Source organism: Liolophura sinensis, chromosome 9, assembly GCF_032854445.1.
Source record: "Liolophura sinensis isolate JHLJ2023 chromosome 9, CUHK_Ljap_v2, whole genome shotgun sequence".
In the NCBI taxonomy this organism is placed as follows: Eukaryota; Metazoa; Mollusca; class Polyplacophora; order Chitonida; family Chitonidae; genus Liolophura; species Liolophura sinensis.
In genome coordinates, this window is record NC_088303.1 from 17312183 (window position 1) to 17328445 (window position 16263).

The following is a 16263-nucleotide window of genomic DNA, read 5'->3' on the forward strand; positions in this document are numbered from 1 at the left end:
AGAAGTGAAATATTCGGCGTTAAACAAGCAATAAGGTAAATAAATAAATAAATGCTGAGGGCCTTTTTTGTCAGCGGTACCCCCCTCGGGGTCCTCTTCGTTCATGTGAAAGGGATGGACGTGATGCATTTGTCCTACAAGTGGTTCACATGGTGGCGCGCATCGACCTTGGCGGAGATCTGGGTCAGTGCGGAGTAACGGCTTCACGTAACAGCCCCAGCTGCAAAATGTCTATACTGAACTGTTAATTACATGACCACTGCACAAATCAGGCAGGCGATTAGCCGCAAGAAAGTCATTTTATGTCCTGGCGTTATACAGTTGCTGAAAGGGCTGGATCGTTACATACCGACCTGTTCTGGAGACTTATGCGTGTGAATGTGTATTTGTGCTTATCATCAATTGGAATTGGCGCCCCTACTTTGATACATATATATCTGAATCCGGTGTGAATAACAGCACGGTACAAAAAAGCTCACAGTACAAACCGTAATGGCCAGGGAAAGAATGGTATGTACTTTTTTTGGAAAGAAGCTATATAAATTTATGTGTTGATAATCATATGAATACGTCCGTTTTTAACCAAGCAGCAGCTGTATTTTCATGCCGCGGCCTAGTTATCCGCAATGTATTGTTGTTTATCACAAAAATATTAGGTACCGTAGAGAGATATCCCTTTACTGAAGAGCGCGAATTTCTTCACTAAGTGGCAGAATGAAATAATTACGTACGATTCGATCCAAGGGAACACCATAAATAGCATGGTAACTATTAATATTTCTTGACACTTTCCGTCAATCCCCGAGGATTGTGGCGCCCAGCGTATACATCTAGTCTTATGTGTACCGGTACAGTATATAGTAATTTGGCTTTGTCAGGGATGGATCTGAACAATGTAAAGCTGATCGATTCAGATTGAAAGGAATTTCTAATGATCGTACCTCTGTTGTTTGCTCACTTGCAATAACTATGTTCAATGTCGTGCACAAACCACTGGTCCCTGCAAATACCTACATATACATTAGAGTTCTCATAATGATAAACCTTTCCCCAGGGCTCTGTCCAATTTCCTCCCACCGATATAAGTACCGTCATATAAGTCAAATATTCTTCACTACGGCTTAAAACACATATCAAATAAATAAATAAACAAATAATGATAACCTTCTCCCATTAAGTTTTTTTCTTTCATATGATGTTTATGTCTACCCATCTCATACATATCTTTCTTACCTTCACTTTTTTATATCATTTTTACCTTCTCTGATCTGATTTATATCTTTCTCCCTATAAAAACAGTTTCATTTACTTCATGCTTATACCTCCTCTCATTTTAGAACATCAAGAATGCTTTTTCATCGGTTGTTTGCCTTATTCTATCTTATACCTATCTTGCTTAGATCACTATTTTTCTGCTGCTTTGTCTCATCTTGTGAGTGAGTGAGGGCTTGGGGTTTAACGTGGAACTTAACAATTTTTCTGTCATATGACGACGAAAGAGTCCTTAGAGTGCATGTAATGTGCCTCCTTGTTGCAGGACGGATTTTCACCGCTCTTTTATCTAGTGCTGCTTCACTGAGACGCCATACCGAAGGCAAGTAAGCCCGAGTCATTGTACTGATACGGGTCAACCAGTCGCTGCACTTTCACCTTCATGTTAAACGCCAAGCGAGGAAGTTACAACTTCCTCTTTTAAGTTCTTAGGTGTGACTCGACCCAGAATTGATCCTGGATCTACCGCTCTACCAACTGTGCTAACCGACCCGGTTCCCATCTTGTGCATATCTTTCTCACCTCATAAGCTAAACTCTTCTTATATGACACCTATAAATTTATTGCCTGAAGGTGATTTTTTTTACTTTTTCCCCTCACCTAGTAACTTTCTGACGTATATCTATTTGTATCTCGTTTGATCTGTGACATATCTCACTTGGTAAATAACATACATGTATCTCACTTTACGGCTGCCAAGTGTCATGTAACTCCTATATCACCTGATGCCCATTTAATCTCACATGATACCTGCCTCAAGTCACCTAATGCCTATTTTATCTCACCATATGCCTGCCTCAAGCCACTTGATGTCTACTTATTTCTCCTGATTCCTGTCTTTATGTGACATCATGCCTTCCTCATGTCACCTCATGTCTGCCTCTTGTCTCCTCATGCCGTCATGCCTTATCTCACCTGAAGCCTACTTTATCTCAACTGATTCCTGTCTCATGTCACCTGACGCCTGCCATGTCACCTCATGCAGGCATCATGTCGCCGCCTGACGCTTGTCATGTCACCTCATGTCTGCTTCATGTCCGCCTCGTGTCACCTGATACCTAGTTTCTCTCACCCAATGCCTACTTTGCCACCTGATGCCTCGGTCATGTCGCCTCATGCCACCTCATGCGTACTTTCTCCCACCTCATGCCTGGCTCATGTCACCTGATGCCTACTTTATCTCTCCTGATGCTTCTTTGCCACTTGATGCCTCACTCATGTCGCCTCACGTCACCTGATGCCCACCTTATCTCGTGTGATGCCTGCCTCAAGCCACCTGATGCCTACATTCTCTAAACTTTTCTTCCCTTTTCACCTGTTATGCATCTCCTGTCTCCTCTCCCTTTACCTTTAGCAATGCCTTAAGCTGGCCGTGGACTGGGAAGTACAAGTTACCGTGGTTTCTTTTCACCGAAAGCGATCGGGTCATTTACAACATCAAGTCATATATTTTTTGGCCAGTATATCTTTGTTGTTGTTTTTTTTTCAAAGTACTGCGAAGTACTGCGACTTTCTTTACTCGTACAAGTGTTATCTTAATTTTGTATAAATCGTAAAGAAAATGTTTAGTCGTTAAGTCTGAATGCCTTAAATATTGTTCTCATCATTTAAATTATCCTCCCCCTTTTACTGCATGCCATTCATACTTCACTAGTATCATATTGTCCCATTTATAGGACAGTAGGATACCATTTTATTCTGTTTTTTCATGTAGCATGACAGTTGGGATGCAGGACATAAAATCACCTGTATAAGTGCAGTCGAGGACGGGATACGTGCGGATAACTCTCTAGTTAATGGCGCATCTCGTCTTAATGAGATGTCATTCAGTTTATTAAAAATGGATTGGCTGTCCTCGCGCTGTTCTAGACTTGTGTACTGAAATCATTCAGCGTGACTGTCGCAGCCTAGCGCTGATTGGTTGATCCGAGTGACACACCAAGGCCAAGCAGAAGTGTCTTCTGTTCGTATAGAGAAAGCAGGTGTGTTGTTCGTTTGCGAGCGAGTTGTTTTTGGAAGCATGTATGTACGAAGATGAGAAGTACTATAGCGACTTAATCATGGGGTTTACACACCAAAACTAATTCACTGCGTGGTTTTAATGAAGGACCCGGTGTAAGTGAAAAATATCGGTATATACATGCAGTTACCAAGTATATTTACCTGCTACATTTAGGGGGGAAAAGCGGATATATGTGTATTGTTCAAACATTTCTCTTAAAGAGGACAGCCGAGAGTAAATACGGATCGAATAGCGGATCGATCGACTGGTTGACTGAATTACATTTCTCTTAAAGAGGACAGCTGAGAGTGAATACGCAGCGAATGGTGGATTGATCGACTCGTTGACTGAATTACCTTTCTCTTAAAGAGGACAGCTGCGAATGAATACGGATCGAATGGCGGATTGATCGACTCGTTGACTGAGTTGCGGATTGATCGACTGGTTGACTGAGTTACCTTTCTCTTAAAGGGGACAGTTCAAAATGAAAACGGATCAAATGACGGATTGATCGACTGGTTAACTGAGTTGCATTTCCCTTAAAGAGGACGGCTGAGAGTGAATATGGATCGAATTACGGATTGATCGACTGGTTGACTGAGTTACTCGACTGGTTGACTGAGTTACCATTCTCTTAAAGAGGACCGTTCAAAGTGAAAGCGGATCAAATGGCGGATTGATGGACTGGTTAACTGAGTTACCTTTCTCTTAAAGAGAACAGCTGAGAATGAATACGGAGCGAATGGCGGATTGATCGACTGGTTAACTGAGCTGCCTTTTTCTTAAAGAGGACAGCTCAAAGTGAAAACGGACCAAATGGCGGATTGATCGACTGGTTAACTGTATTACGTTCTCTTAAAGATGACAGCTGAGAGTAAATACGGATCGAATGACGGATTGATCGACTGGTTGACTGAATTATTGATTAGTGTTAGGCGTAGGTCTTGTTGCAGTAGTTAGATGTATTAATGACGTATTATGACTTAAAAAATCAACTTCAGGCCTGTGTACGAAGACAACTGGGGGAAACTTGTACCATTTCGTCCATTTTTGACATGTATTCTCTCATATTAATGTATTAATCTCATATAAAATCAATGGACGATGCCTAACCGCTTACCGTTATTGATAAACCCGTATTTTTGTAAATATTTGTATTCTATTAACTGTGTACTCTTCATTTGGGAGAATAACGCATGCAGACTTGTTGACATCAGTACTGTTGTGTATATTGTACGCTGTTTGGAGTTCCCAGTAACGGCCGGTTGATCCCCCGGTGTGACGGCCTGATGTTTTGTTCATCTCAACCGGCACACAAAAGGTGCGGCCGCCTGGTCGTTCACCTCGCCAGCCTGGCGTAGATCAGGGCCGGTCTGCATGTGCATGCCAGCTAAACTGCAGGCAGATCGCGTCGTACTAAGGACATGCCGTGAGAACGCGCTGTCCTACAGTTGAAACAGAAAGTATACGTGCATTTGTTGTTCGTTTCAGAAAGGAGTTCTCAGTAAGGGAATCATGGTGGACATGATAACTTGTGGGTCCTGCCGTGGAGAGTTTCTCTTGAGGGATATCACGGTCTTTATACAGCATAAGGCCTTCGACTGCCGCGGCCCACGGGACCATGGACTCCAGCAGCAAGGTACAGTGCTGTACTGAACACTTATATATGTCACAATCTGGCTTTAACATAGCAGCAGGCATGCATAAGAGGAAGTGTATAGGATGAATATATAACCACGAATTTAGGATACATGCAATATATAGTGGTAAAATCTATTCTATTTGAATGGGTTTTAAATTCAAAATTTTATGCATACTTCTTGAAAAATACTTAAAGTACATTAATATGATATCTATATTGTTTTTGTGGTGTATATAATTCGAATTCTGCCGAAACAGCGTATTAATTGGACTATTTATTTGCTTACCAGTCATTGCACCGATTATAAGAAATAGGAAATATTGTGAAGGCACATATCGCTGTGGTTTTAATTTTAAAACTATTTGGATTAAGGCAGCATAATTACACGGAAAAGACATGACAGAATGACAAGCAAATGTAGAACAATCATCTTATTTTGACAGTTATTTCGACAAAAAAAAAAACAGAACAAATTTTTTTTCAAATATTCACAACAGTTTCTTGACTTAAAATATTTATTCCATTATTGTAAATGAGGATCTATTTTTTCACTTTTACTTACCACGGCATGTAGTGCGGGTGTAGACGTGTAAAAAAGAAAACCATCGGCGAAGTGGCTGAGAAAAGGAGTAGTAAATACTTACGACTGTGGCTTAATTGTGGAGAAATGTTAATGCATGTTTTTTTGGTTATCATGCTTAAAGTTTTCAATCTGTTCTACTCTATTGAGTTTGTGCACAAAATTACATTTATTTAACCTTCTGCAAGGTTAAAATTGATGAAGGCGTATATTAAAATTGATAAAACAACAACAACATTAGCTGATACTGCATCCTGCTAAATTAAATGGATAGACCCAAAAATTTGTTTACCTATAATCGGTTAATTCACCGATTATAAGAATAGCAAAGACATATAATTTTCAGTCTGCAATTATTTTGTCTGCAAAACATCCACATGATCGTTCAGACATTGTTTATAGCGTAATGCACCTTACGTTTTATGTCCTATAGTCCCTTATATCACATGCACTCTTATCGTTTGTATATGCATTTGTAAGCCTATATTTTGTAAGACATCTGTATATGCGTTTTCTCAAACTAAGCTATGAATAATGTCTTAATACCCTGTTGGAATTTTCCCGCAAAAACTGGCTGAAACAAGTGCAGCTGGACTACATCCGATTCAGTAAAGTTTCACTTCACACAAAGTATCTATACCTTTAATGTAAAGGTTACCATTGCAAGGTAAACTTATACTGGTCATGCGTAGGCAGTTACTGAAACATTTACTCAAATAGATACAGCCTAGATTTGTAGTCCTCATTCATGCTTGCTGCAGTGGGTATGTATAAGCCTGTTTGCTTTTGAAAAGTAGCGATTTAACGTACATAATTTAAAAAACAGAACGGTGATAAAAACATACACAGTAATCGCTCAACCTTTTATATCTAACGGTGATGAAAGTATCAGTAAAGGCTAATTTGGATTAACAGGTCTACACTATGTAAATACAGTTATATCCGATTATTATGTTATATTATATTACTGTACTATGTATACCATTGTTGTGTAATTGCAATTAGTTATTATTGATTATATCTGGTCATTTTTATCAAACCAACAATTGCTGCCTGGTGAACATCCGGGTGCTTAAAAGAATTCTTTGAGTAAAATATGTTTTTTAAGTACTTATAGCACAAAGTAAATTAGCAAACCTTTCACGCGTGCATCGCGTTGTACATGTTAGAAACCGTGTCTTGGGTGGATTTGTCGAAATATTGCAAGCAATATATAACACTATACATATACGTGAAATGCACCTGTATTTTGTATTAAAGGAGAACAAAACTTAAATATCAAACAAATACCATTGAAAAGAGTATGCATTTTCTCGCAGGTGCATGCCATAAAAAAATTTATGAACTTGTACCTCAAGTTGATGAATTATAAATAAAGTCAGCTCCAAAATCCGCTGTGGGCGACTCAGTTTTGCCGAAGAACTAGTCCTGAAGTCTTCTGTGTTAGGAGAATTGCCGTCGGAAACCACCGAAGTGCAGTTCGCACATTTCCAGTAGAACTATTCTTCCCAGAAGGTAGCCAACAGTACAGTTCGTTTTCCGCTTGACAATCGGGACACCGGAATGTTGGGCGTAGGTTCCGAGTTTACACAACAAGCCGGCAGTTTTAACTACCCTCATTGGCTGAGAGACAACACACTCCCCAGCATATATTATAGGGTGTTAAAGATGGAGGACGCGATGGCCTCAGTGATTTGTGCCAGCTTTGCCGTTTTCATGCTTTACGTGTAGGACGAGGAAAAATCGCAATATTATGCAGTAGGCACCACCAGATAGAAAAAAATGTGCTCTTTTCAGCCTATAGTGTCATAATATTAAGTTTTCTTCTCCTTTAAAATAACATGCTAAAACAAACTGCAAATTTCATGAACTGTTTTGGGCGTGCAGTCATTTTCAAATAATCTGTTGCTGTGGTCATGCATCTGTTATAGAACTCAGATTTTTATTATGAACTTGTCTTACTTTTTCTTCATCTCGGGGGCACGTAAATCGTAAGTCTGTGGTTGTGTCATTTACCTGAATCATTCGCCCATCATTAAAGATGAATTGAAGGATCAATGCAGGATGTTAACATAACATTATAATGCAAATGAAGATTGAATTAAAAACATGAATTTAATATTCACGAGTTGTTTAATCCCTTGAAGGAACTCTCTCGTCATATTGTTCATTATACCCGTCGGTGTTCACTAAAAAACGCAATGAAGGTGCAGCTTCAGTACGGTTAGATCAAATTAAATGATATATTTTCGTTCCTTAAAATGTTCTAAAAATGAATGACCAGTGTCAAATATTTTTACTTGCTTTACATTTTGTTTTTCTTGTGGCGAAAATCCGTTCAAAAAATATTAGGACGATTACATCGACCATGCCATTGGTGCTGATACATATGTACACTCAAAGAAATCTTTTGGTTTTGACAGAAAGTCTAGAATGCATTCTGTTATTATAGCAAAATACTGTGTTAAACATATTATCCTATTATAATACAATCTTTATGATGAGTTATTGGAATGTGTGTGCTATGTTAATTAGAATAATCTGACACAATAACAGAATACATTCTAGAATCACTCAAACAACACTTTCTGTTAAATTTGACAGATTATTACTATTGAGATTATATTCTTATACATTTAAATCCATCCAAAAGACATAGCGGTAACCCCATCCTGTTGACATGTTTTCTCCTTCGAGTTTTTGGGTATCTAACCCTGCTGAAGATAGGTTATAAGCATGTGACGTCACATTACATGGATACGCCTACGAAAGGGCCACCTTAATGATCTTTCTTTTTACACACTTTTCTTCTTAAAAGTGTCTGACATGACCAAGTGCAAACGTTCAGCTATTTATGGTGGAGAATGGGATATACCCGTACCTGAACATACACATGTTTATTCACTGTTACTTACGCAATGTTGAAGATTATTATTTCAAGTAAAAATACCTTAGTTCATCATATAAATGTGGAATGTTTACATTTTACATTAAGGAACATTTACATTATTTGTGTAATATATATATATATATATATATATATATATATATATATATATATATATATATATATATATATATATTCGCTCGAATCATATGTTAAGTTTTCGTGCCGGTTCTGTATGGTATGGTGGTGTTTGGTGTGAAATTGTATGCTCCTTGCCTGAGAATATCAAAATCTAATACACCTGCATTGTGATTAAAACTAAGCAAGGTATCCAGATCACAGTTCAGGCCATTAACCCGTAAAATAGTACCCAAAGTCCAATTCCCAAAGATCAATTTCATTAATAAAATTAGCATCAAAGTTACCTATAAGATACTCATCAGAGTTTTCATCCAAACCTTTCCTCCGAAGGCGGGAATTCGGGCCTTAAACATGGCTTAATATTTTAATATTTCAAAGGCTAAATGTTTTAGAAGAAATTGCTGTGCAATTATACAACATAGATGTGAGTGACGTGCCTGTCTTTCTTCCCTTTCATTTGTTTACGTCTGGCGATTGTTTTAGTCTTTGATACTTGTGAATGGCAAGTATATGTGTGTGCATTTTGATGTTCCAGTGCTGAAATGTTCCTCTTGTGATCGCGAGTTCCGCACATCCTGGGGATTGCTACATCACATACAGGAGGCGCACAACATCCAGCTCTACTCCGAGAACCTCCTGTATCAGACAGAGGAGTATTGTGACGAGGACCGAGGTTTTCAGTCATACAGCCATAGCAGGATTCTGACCCCTGCCAGCTCCTGGGACCACGACGGTGACAGTGGGAACCACACGGTCTGTGTACGGCTGGATTCGCAGTACCCGGACACCCGCTACCCACCAGAACGTATAGGCAGCTCAAGGAGAACAGAGGGACACCAAGGGCTGGCAGGACAAGGTGTTGCCCCCAACTCTGTTGAGGACAGACCGCTAGACAGGGCAAAGGACTCACAGGTGTTGCCTCTTGACCTCAAAATCTCCTTTCGAGAGAACAGGTCTGTGTACCATGAGACGCCGTCAGACAGCGATAACTGCTCCATGAGCTCTGTGGATGTTACACCGTGCTCGCACTCCTCAATTATCCCTAAGAAAAGGAAATGGTCTGTCTACGAGCCGTCGTCGGATGATTGTGCTTCACCAGACACCATGACGTACTCACCATGTGAGTCTCACGATTCGCTACATGATGAAGTGTCCTCCACATGTACACCAAGGACACTAATCAAGAACCATCCCGCCACCAGGCACAGTTTGGTTATTTTGCCAAAATGGAAGTATTCCATGGACTTACAAAGTTCTCTACCAGTAGTTTCACCTGGCTCTGTCGACAGACCTCCCAACAGTCAGACCTCCGACACCTGCCTTACTGTGAACACTGTCAATGGTAGTAGCCCAGCAAACTGTACCATACAGCAGGATTCTGCGAGTGAACACTGGACAGCGACTGAGGCCGCATACGTGACGACATCTCCCGAGACACGGGAGGTCAATGGACAACTTAATGACGTAGTGACGGTGACGTCCCAAGAGCGACCCGCATCAAGTGAGGAATTCTACCCACAGAGAGTATCAGAGAACGGGAGTTCTGATACTCTTGTGGACCGTCGAGAGAGCCCTGTGTCTGATGGGCTGTACGGTGCTAGCAAGAAGCGTAGGTACCCGACTACGCGGCCCTTTAAATGTGACCACTGTGAACATTCCTTTAATCAACGCATTCATCTCAAGAAGCATCTGAGCAAACACACCGGTAAGACCTCATCATCCATCTTGTATCCAGTGAGTTGTGCCAGTATCAGCGCTATCAAGGCCTGTCTAATGAGTTTTAGCAAAACATCAGGCATATTAGAGTGATACCAACAGGGGTCTGTATAGAGATATTATTCCAGTTTCTGGATTCTGTGAATTGTATTCACTTACAGGTTGAAGGAAGTCTTGTTTCTTAATCAGATCTCTGTGCTACTTACAGATACATCAGAAGAATGTAAAGTTTTATCAAAATATCCCACATAATCCCACCAGTTATTATAGACACATCCCCACATGAGTCTTAAAAGGAATAATGCGTTGTAAGGCCTAGTAATGTGTTGCTTGGGCTGTCATGCAAGGCAAGAACATCACTGTTGTGATTGTGAGATCGAATCCAGCTCGTTTCGCTCACGCCTGTATAAATACCTACATTACGTTGGTAAGGTATTCATAGACATAGGTCAAGATCTAGTCCATGTAGTCTCGATATCAGTAGACCTATACTCTGATTGCACCTTCATAATGTCAACGGTTCTTTGTTGCTTCAGTACACCTTTTAAGTTTTGTAACTAGTTCGAATCAGTTGCACGTTAGTCTTAAGTAGGTCATCCAATGAAATCTCTCAGCCCTTATCTAAGTCAGAGGATCATGCTGGCCATGGTTTTAAGTTGACGTGCGATCGGGTGCCGTCACACTGTCTTGCACACTTTACTCCGTTGACTACTGACAGCATTGTTTTTCTTTCTGATGCTTCATTGGTTGAAACGTGCAAATTGTATTTGAAATGAACTCGAATTACCTAATAAAGATGCCCGAGTCAGGCCTAGAGGAATGAAGGGATGACCTCTGGTATAGTGAGATTCACTTTTAACCTGATAGGTATCATGTCTGGATTCAGCGACATGACGTTCTAGTGAAGCAGCACTAAATAACTGGGCATGTAGTAATATTACCACAATAATGAATGAAGGGTTTATTCTCGCCAAAGATTACAAAACTTTATATCGTCTATTCTTTACATCTTATCATTCTTAAAACATTCTGGTGTGTCCTTGTGGCGAAAAATGTACAACTGTAGATCGAGCGAAAGGTCGAAAAGAGCGGTTTGTACAACAGTATCTGACGTTCTGTTACAGGTATCAAGCCGTTTAAATGTGGACTGTGTGATTATTCCACGGTGGAGCGGAGTCACCTGAAGGTTCACATTCGTATTCACACAGGTGAGTAGCATCAGCATAATATGGAAGGTTCTGGGGACATACTTTTGATATTTATTACATGACGTCAGACATACTGTACCTGTTTCACATGATTATGTTGTAGTTGTTGGGGTTTTGGAGGCGTAGAATGTGTATAGCTTTAAATTAAATCGCAATTGTGACTATGTGTTTGTATATTTACAGGTGAAAAGCCGTACAAATGTACGTTTTGTGACTACGCCACGGCCCAGAACAGCACCCTCAAGATTCATTTGAAGAGACATCATGGCGGACGGATGTTCCGATGTAAAATATGTGCCAAGTGTTTCACCCAGCTCGACATGCTCGATAGTCATATGGCCAGTCACGGAGATTCGTCAAACAATCAAAAACAAGCGGATCAAAAGCATGACGCATCAGATCACTTTCCCCTGAAAGAGAACATGTCACTTCCTCATATTCTTGTGTGACCAAAGATTTCTCCTGTTCCGTTCTGATCACGTGGCTATATCAGCGATACCCTTGAGATGACGCGCTAATGAAGCTACCATTTATTTGTGAGGTTGGTTGGGGAAGAGGGTAGTATTTATTAACCAATTCAAATCAGTATACCAATGCAACTGTTGCCATTGAAGTTTGCTTGTTTCTCTAACGTTGAGCTTGGTATAGGATTTTCTTCTGTTTTGGTGCTTTTTTAATTCGATTGTATGCAGCAGTCAGAACATAAACCTTATAGGGTTACAACCATAGTGACACATAGTTACAGCCGATTGTACGAAGTCGCGAAGATCAGGTCTTCATTCGACATACAAGTAAATCATCATATGACTGTGTATTTACACGTAATTGTTGGTGTACTATTGAAAGTTCTTGTCGGCACATATGGGGAAAAATAGAAAGGAAGAGCTTGTGTATATAACAACTAAAGAGAGTCAACTTTTTACTTTTCATTTTGGTTATCAGCATTTTGGTATTAACTTTATGCCATTTTCAGGATATACAAAACAGCAAAACAGTATGTCTAGATTATATTCATTGCAAGTAAACAAACAATTTTAAAATTATTGTTCAAGTAAACTTTAGGCGTAATGCGCGATGACACCCCTCCACCCCCTCCACCCCTGAACCCTTTGAACAATGAGATTGAAAGCGAGTACAGATCTACGTCAAGTTAGGCTGTGATGGTTTGTTACCTTTTCTTCTCTGGGAACCACTTTCATTTTTAGTTGCCATGGTGTTTTATCGTGTGATTTGTTTACATATAACTTGTACAACGACTGAGTTTTCTGTTCAGTTATATGAAGTTGAATTACGCTTGGGCGAGGTTTTATTATTGTGGTGACAATCGTTTTAACGGCGTCTGAAGCCTGTCTGGAACGGGAATGGCGTGTGTTGTTTTATTATTATTATTATTTGATTTTTTATTTTGTTCGCGCAACCATACTTCTTCGGCTTGTACACTGTGTTTGACTGCCTCATGACGACGCCGTGACTTCAGACGTATATTACATGCATTCCAAGAGACGAGTCGGTGTTATGTTATGTTATGTTATGCTGTGTCTACAAGTGTTTCCATTAAAAAGACAAGTCACACAGGGTTCCAAAAAAATTATTCTACTAATTTTAACAAAAAGTGTGTCGTATGAGTGATGCTAGAATGCATTTGTTTTTATAACACAATAATCATAAATCATATTAACCACATTCAACATAATATTATGTTAGTGTGACAGAATCTTTATGTTGAATAATAGAATATGTGTCTTGTGTTTAACAGAATAATCTGCTACAAATAACAGAATACATTCTAGCGTCACTCAGACAACAGACTTTCTGTTAAACTTAAAACATTGTTTTTAGTTTAGTTTCCGCTGCATCCGCAAGCTGTATTTGTTGAGGAAAACCCTTATTTATACAAAATATAAATTCCATAGGACTTAACTATCCATGGCCTGAAAAAAAAAAATATCAAGTATATCTATATGAATAATCGCACCCTCAGCTGTATAAATCTTTAGATTTAACTTGGCTCAATTGTTTTTGGCTCAATACAATTTTATTATACTTGGTGGTTGACGTACTGTAATACGTATGTTGAAAAAATATGTACATATTTATTTATTTATTACCGTGAAAGCTATATTTACTTGGATGAAAATAACAAGATTATTCAAATTTTATAAAGAAGGGCTCAAACAAGGTTTAAAAGTTATCAAAATGTAAAGTATATTGATTGTATTATTATTTGAGATTAAGATCTGTTATTATTATTGTGGCGGGGAGGATATATAGTAGAAAATGTAGTTCAACATATAGTACATATACATGTATTTGTCCGTTAAGAGTGTAAAACCCGGAAATTGAAAAATCAAATTCTATGGTTTGTTTACCTGATAAAACGTTTTGCTCGAGGCCTGTACACGTAGCAACGTTTGACTTAGTCAACGATTGTAAAGTTTACAGCATTGAGGAAATATAACACAGACCGGAGGAAAAGGAGATTCACATACATGCATTCTATACACTCCAAAAATTAATCTGTTAATTTTAACAGCGTCATGCTAGAATGTATTCTGCTATTGCAGTACATTAATCTGCCAAATATAACACACATGTTCTATTAATTCAACATAAAGGCTCTATTAGACTAACGGGATGTTATGTTGAATATGACAGAATATTGCGTTATAATAATAGAATACTTTCTGGCATTACTCAGACAACAGACTTATTTTTAGAATTAACTTGTTAATTTTTTCAGTACCCCAGCGAATAAAACTTTGATCGTTATTAAATAACTAAGTATAAAAGAAAAAAAAGCGAAAATGAAGGTGAACAGGAAGACCATGCAATGAAAAATGTGGAAATTTGTACGTTTCTCGAAAATATTTTGTCGATTTTTGTTACTGGATTGCATGCAGCGTATGTTTTAATTTCGGTGGAATGGGAAAACATTATCTTGGGAAATGTACTCATTTAAAGCAAAGTCTTCTCATGCACATAAAGGAATCATTCCAACATTTAATGTGTGGATTATACATAAGATGAAAAATATGTGAAATCATTATTAAAACTGACGCCAAAAGTGATCCATAAACACACCATGAATAAAGGTATAAAAAGACAAAATAAGTAAATGTAGTTTTGGATATTGTTTTCATTGGTCTTCCCACTGAATCTTATGTTTTATAAGATGAGTCTTTGTTTTATTTTGCTCTAATCTGAATAGATGGGATTTAGATGTTACAGTAAGAGTATCCACAAATATTACTAAAACAAGATAGTAGATATGGACGATTTTTCAGGACTGAACAGTACCAAAATTGCACATGCATAGCGAGTATATAAAAACTTGAGTCAGATCTTTAAGACAAAATCATGTTGAGGGTATGTAGATTTGGTTATTGGTCCTATAGTATGTACGCACTGATAAGTCATGCATCTATGGGTTATAAGACTGATACAAAAACCGGTGTCCAAATGAATATCGATTGCCTTATATAGTGAATTGTTGGTGTTTAGTGACTGTTACTCCGTCCATTATGACGTAACATGTGACATGATCAACATGTTGAGATTTAATCATAATCATATGAGTTCGTGAAAATATATATATGTATTATAAAGGTGATAGTCAAGTACTGTGCATTTGCTCAAAAGCTCCGTTTTGTGTCTCTTAAGTCATACATTTACCATGTTATTTGTGAACGTTATATAGGTGTGTTGTACACTTGTTTTATATACCTACAGGATATATGTATTGTAATGAAAAATACTTTCTGTTGTATGATTAAAATAACATTGTTTATATATGAAACTTAATTTTTTGTGTTGTTTGTTTAATGAATTTTTTCTCTCTTTTGTATGGGAGAACAGATAGATTTACTGAATTAAGTAAATACTCAGCCCCTGGTATACTGGTCGATGGCATGCACTGGACAAGGCATTAATGCCTATACATGAGCGTATTCCTGCTGGTTCAGTTTAGACTTTTTATGTATTTCTGCATGCCATGCTTTGCTGCATTGTAGTGGTGAACTACCAGTATGTAATTTGAGTAAAAATAAACAAACAAATAATTAATACAATATCCACCATTTCTTCTTTCTATGTTTTAAATATTATTTGGACTTGGAAAAATCATTCAAATGTAGCATAATATTAAAATGGCCAGCCCTGCATGCTTATCGTCATTGGCATCGATAGCCGGCGTGTAATGTATCATTTAGTACGTTTCGGTTTAAAAAAAAAAATAGTAGTCCCTAGAAAATATATTTCCTCATTAAGTTATTGCACTGCACTTCCCGTGGCTTCTCATATTATTCTCTAAAACTTTGTATATGTAAAGATATATATACAAACCCCACCGAGTTTTAAAGATAGGAATAAATTTCTCCTAAGTTATAATTAAAGTAGAAATTAACAGAGATATAATCACTCTTTTTAACAGCTTTATGGGTTATTATGTTGATTATATAGGGCCCGTCAGTCTTATGGATCAGCTAAAATATATACTTTTGACAAATTATTAACGCAACAGAAATGAATATCTTTCGAGAAAAAATGCTTACTTATTGATACAGCGGAAATGAAAATATTTCGGGAAAAAATCATGATTTTAATTTTCAAAAATGGACTAAAACGACTACCGGTATCTAAAAAAGGGTCAGACCTTCTCGAGCCTAGACTGCCTCTGCTCCCTCCCCTATACATATAGGGACTTATATGACTGTAATAGTATATTGTTCCGCTACTTTTGTTCTCCAAAATTATTTACCAGGCTCCGCTCAAAACCGAGAAAGAGAACATTTTATTTCCGCTCTGTATATCATAAGA

The 16263-nt window shown here is 38.2% G+C and overlaps 1 protein-coding gene across 2 annotated transcripts; it reads left to right on the top strand.

Annotated features, from left to right (window-relative positions):
* The first annotated feature begins 237 nt into the window (after nucleotides 1–237).
* LOC135475367 (zinc finger protein with KRAB and SCAN domains 5-like) lies at nucleotides 238–15515 on the top strand. 2 transcript variants are annotated; one of them, XM_064755231.1, is made up of 5 exons: nucleotides 238–510; nucleotides 4766–4913; nucleotides 9060–10229; nucleotides 11365–11448; nucleotides 11632–15515. In XM_064755231.1, the coding sequence occupies exons 1-5, from the start codon at nucleotides 493–495 to the stop codon at nucleotides 11895–11897; spliced, it is 1686 nt and encodes a 561-aa protein (XP_064611301.1). In that variant the 5' UTR covers nucleotides 238–492; the 3' UTR covers nucleotides 11898–15515. The 2 variants fall into 2 exon arrangements, with proteins under 2 accessions (XP_064611301.1, XP_064611302.1); XM_064755232.1 differs by lacking the exon at nucleotides 238–510 and adding an exon at nucleotides 3311–3387.
* Nucleotides 15516–16263: the final 748 nt, after the last annotated feature.

Bases quoted from the DNA above. Each gene is read 5' to 3' on its own strand.
- LOC135475367 (XM_064755231.1), top strand. The intron at 10,230-11,364 runs GTAAGACCTCAT...GTTCTGTTACAG, and splicing joins GCATCTGAGCAAACACACCG to GTATCAAGCCGTTTAAATGT. The intron at 11,449-11,631 runs GTGAGTAGCATC...GTATATTTACAG, and splicing joins TCACATTCGTATTCACACAG to GTGAAAAGCCGTACAAATGT.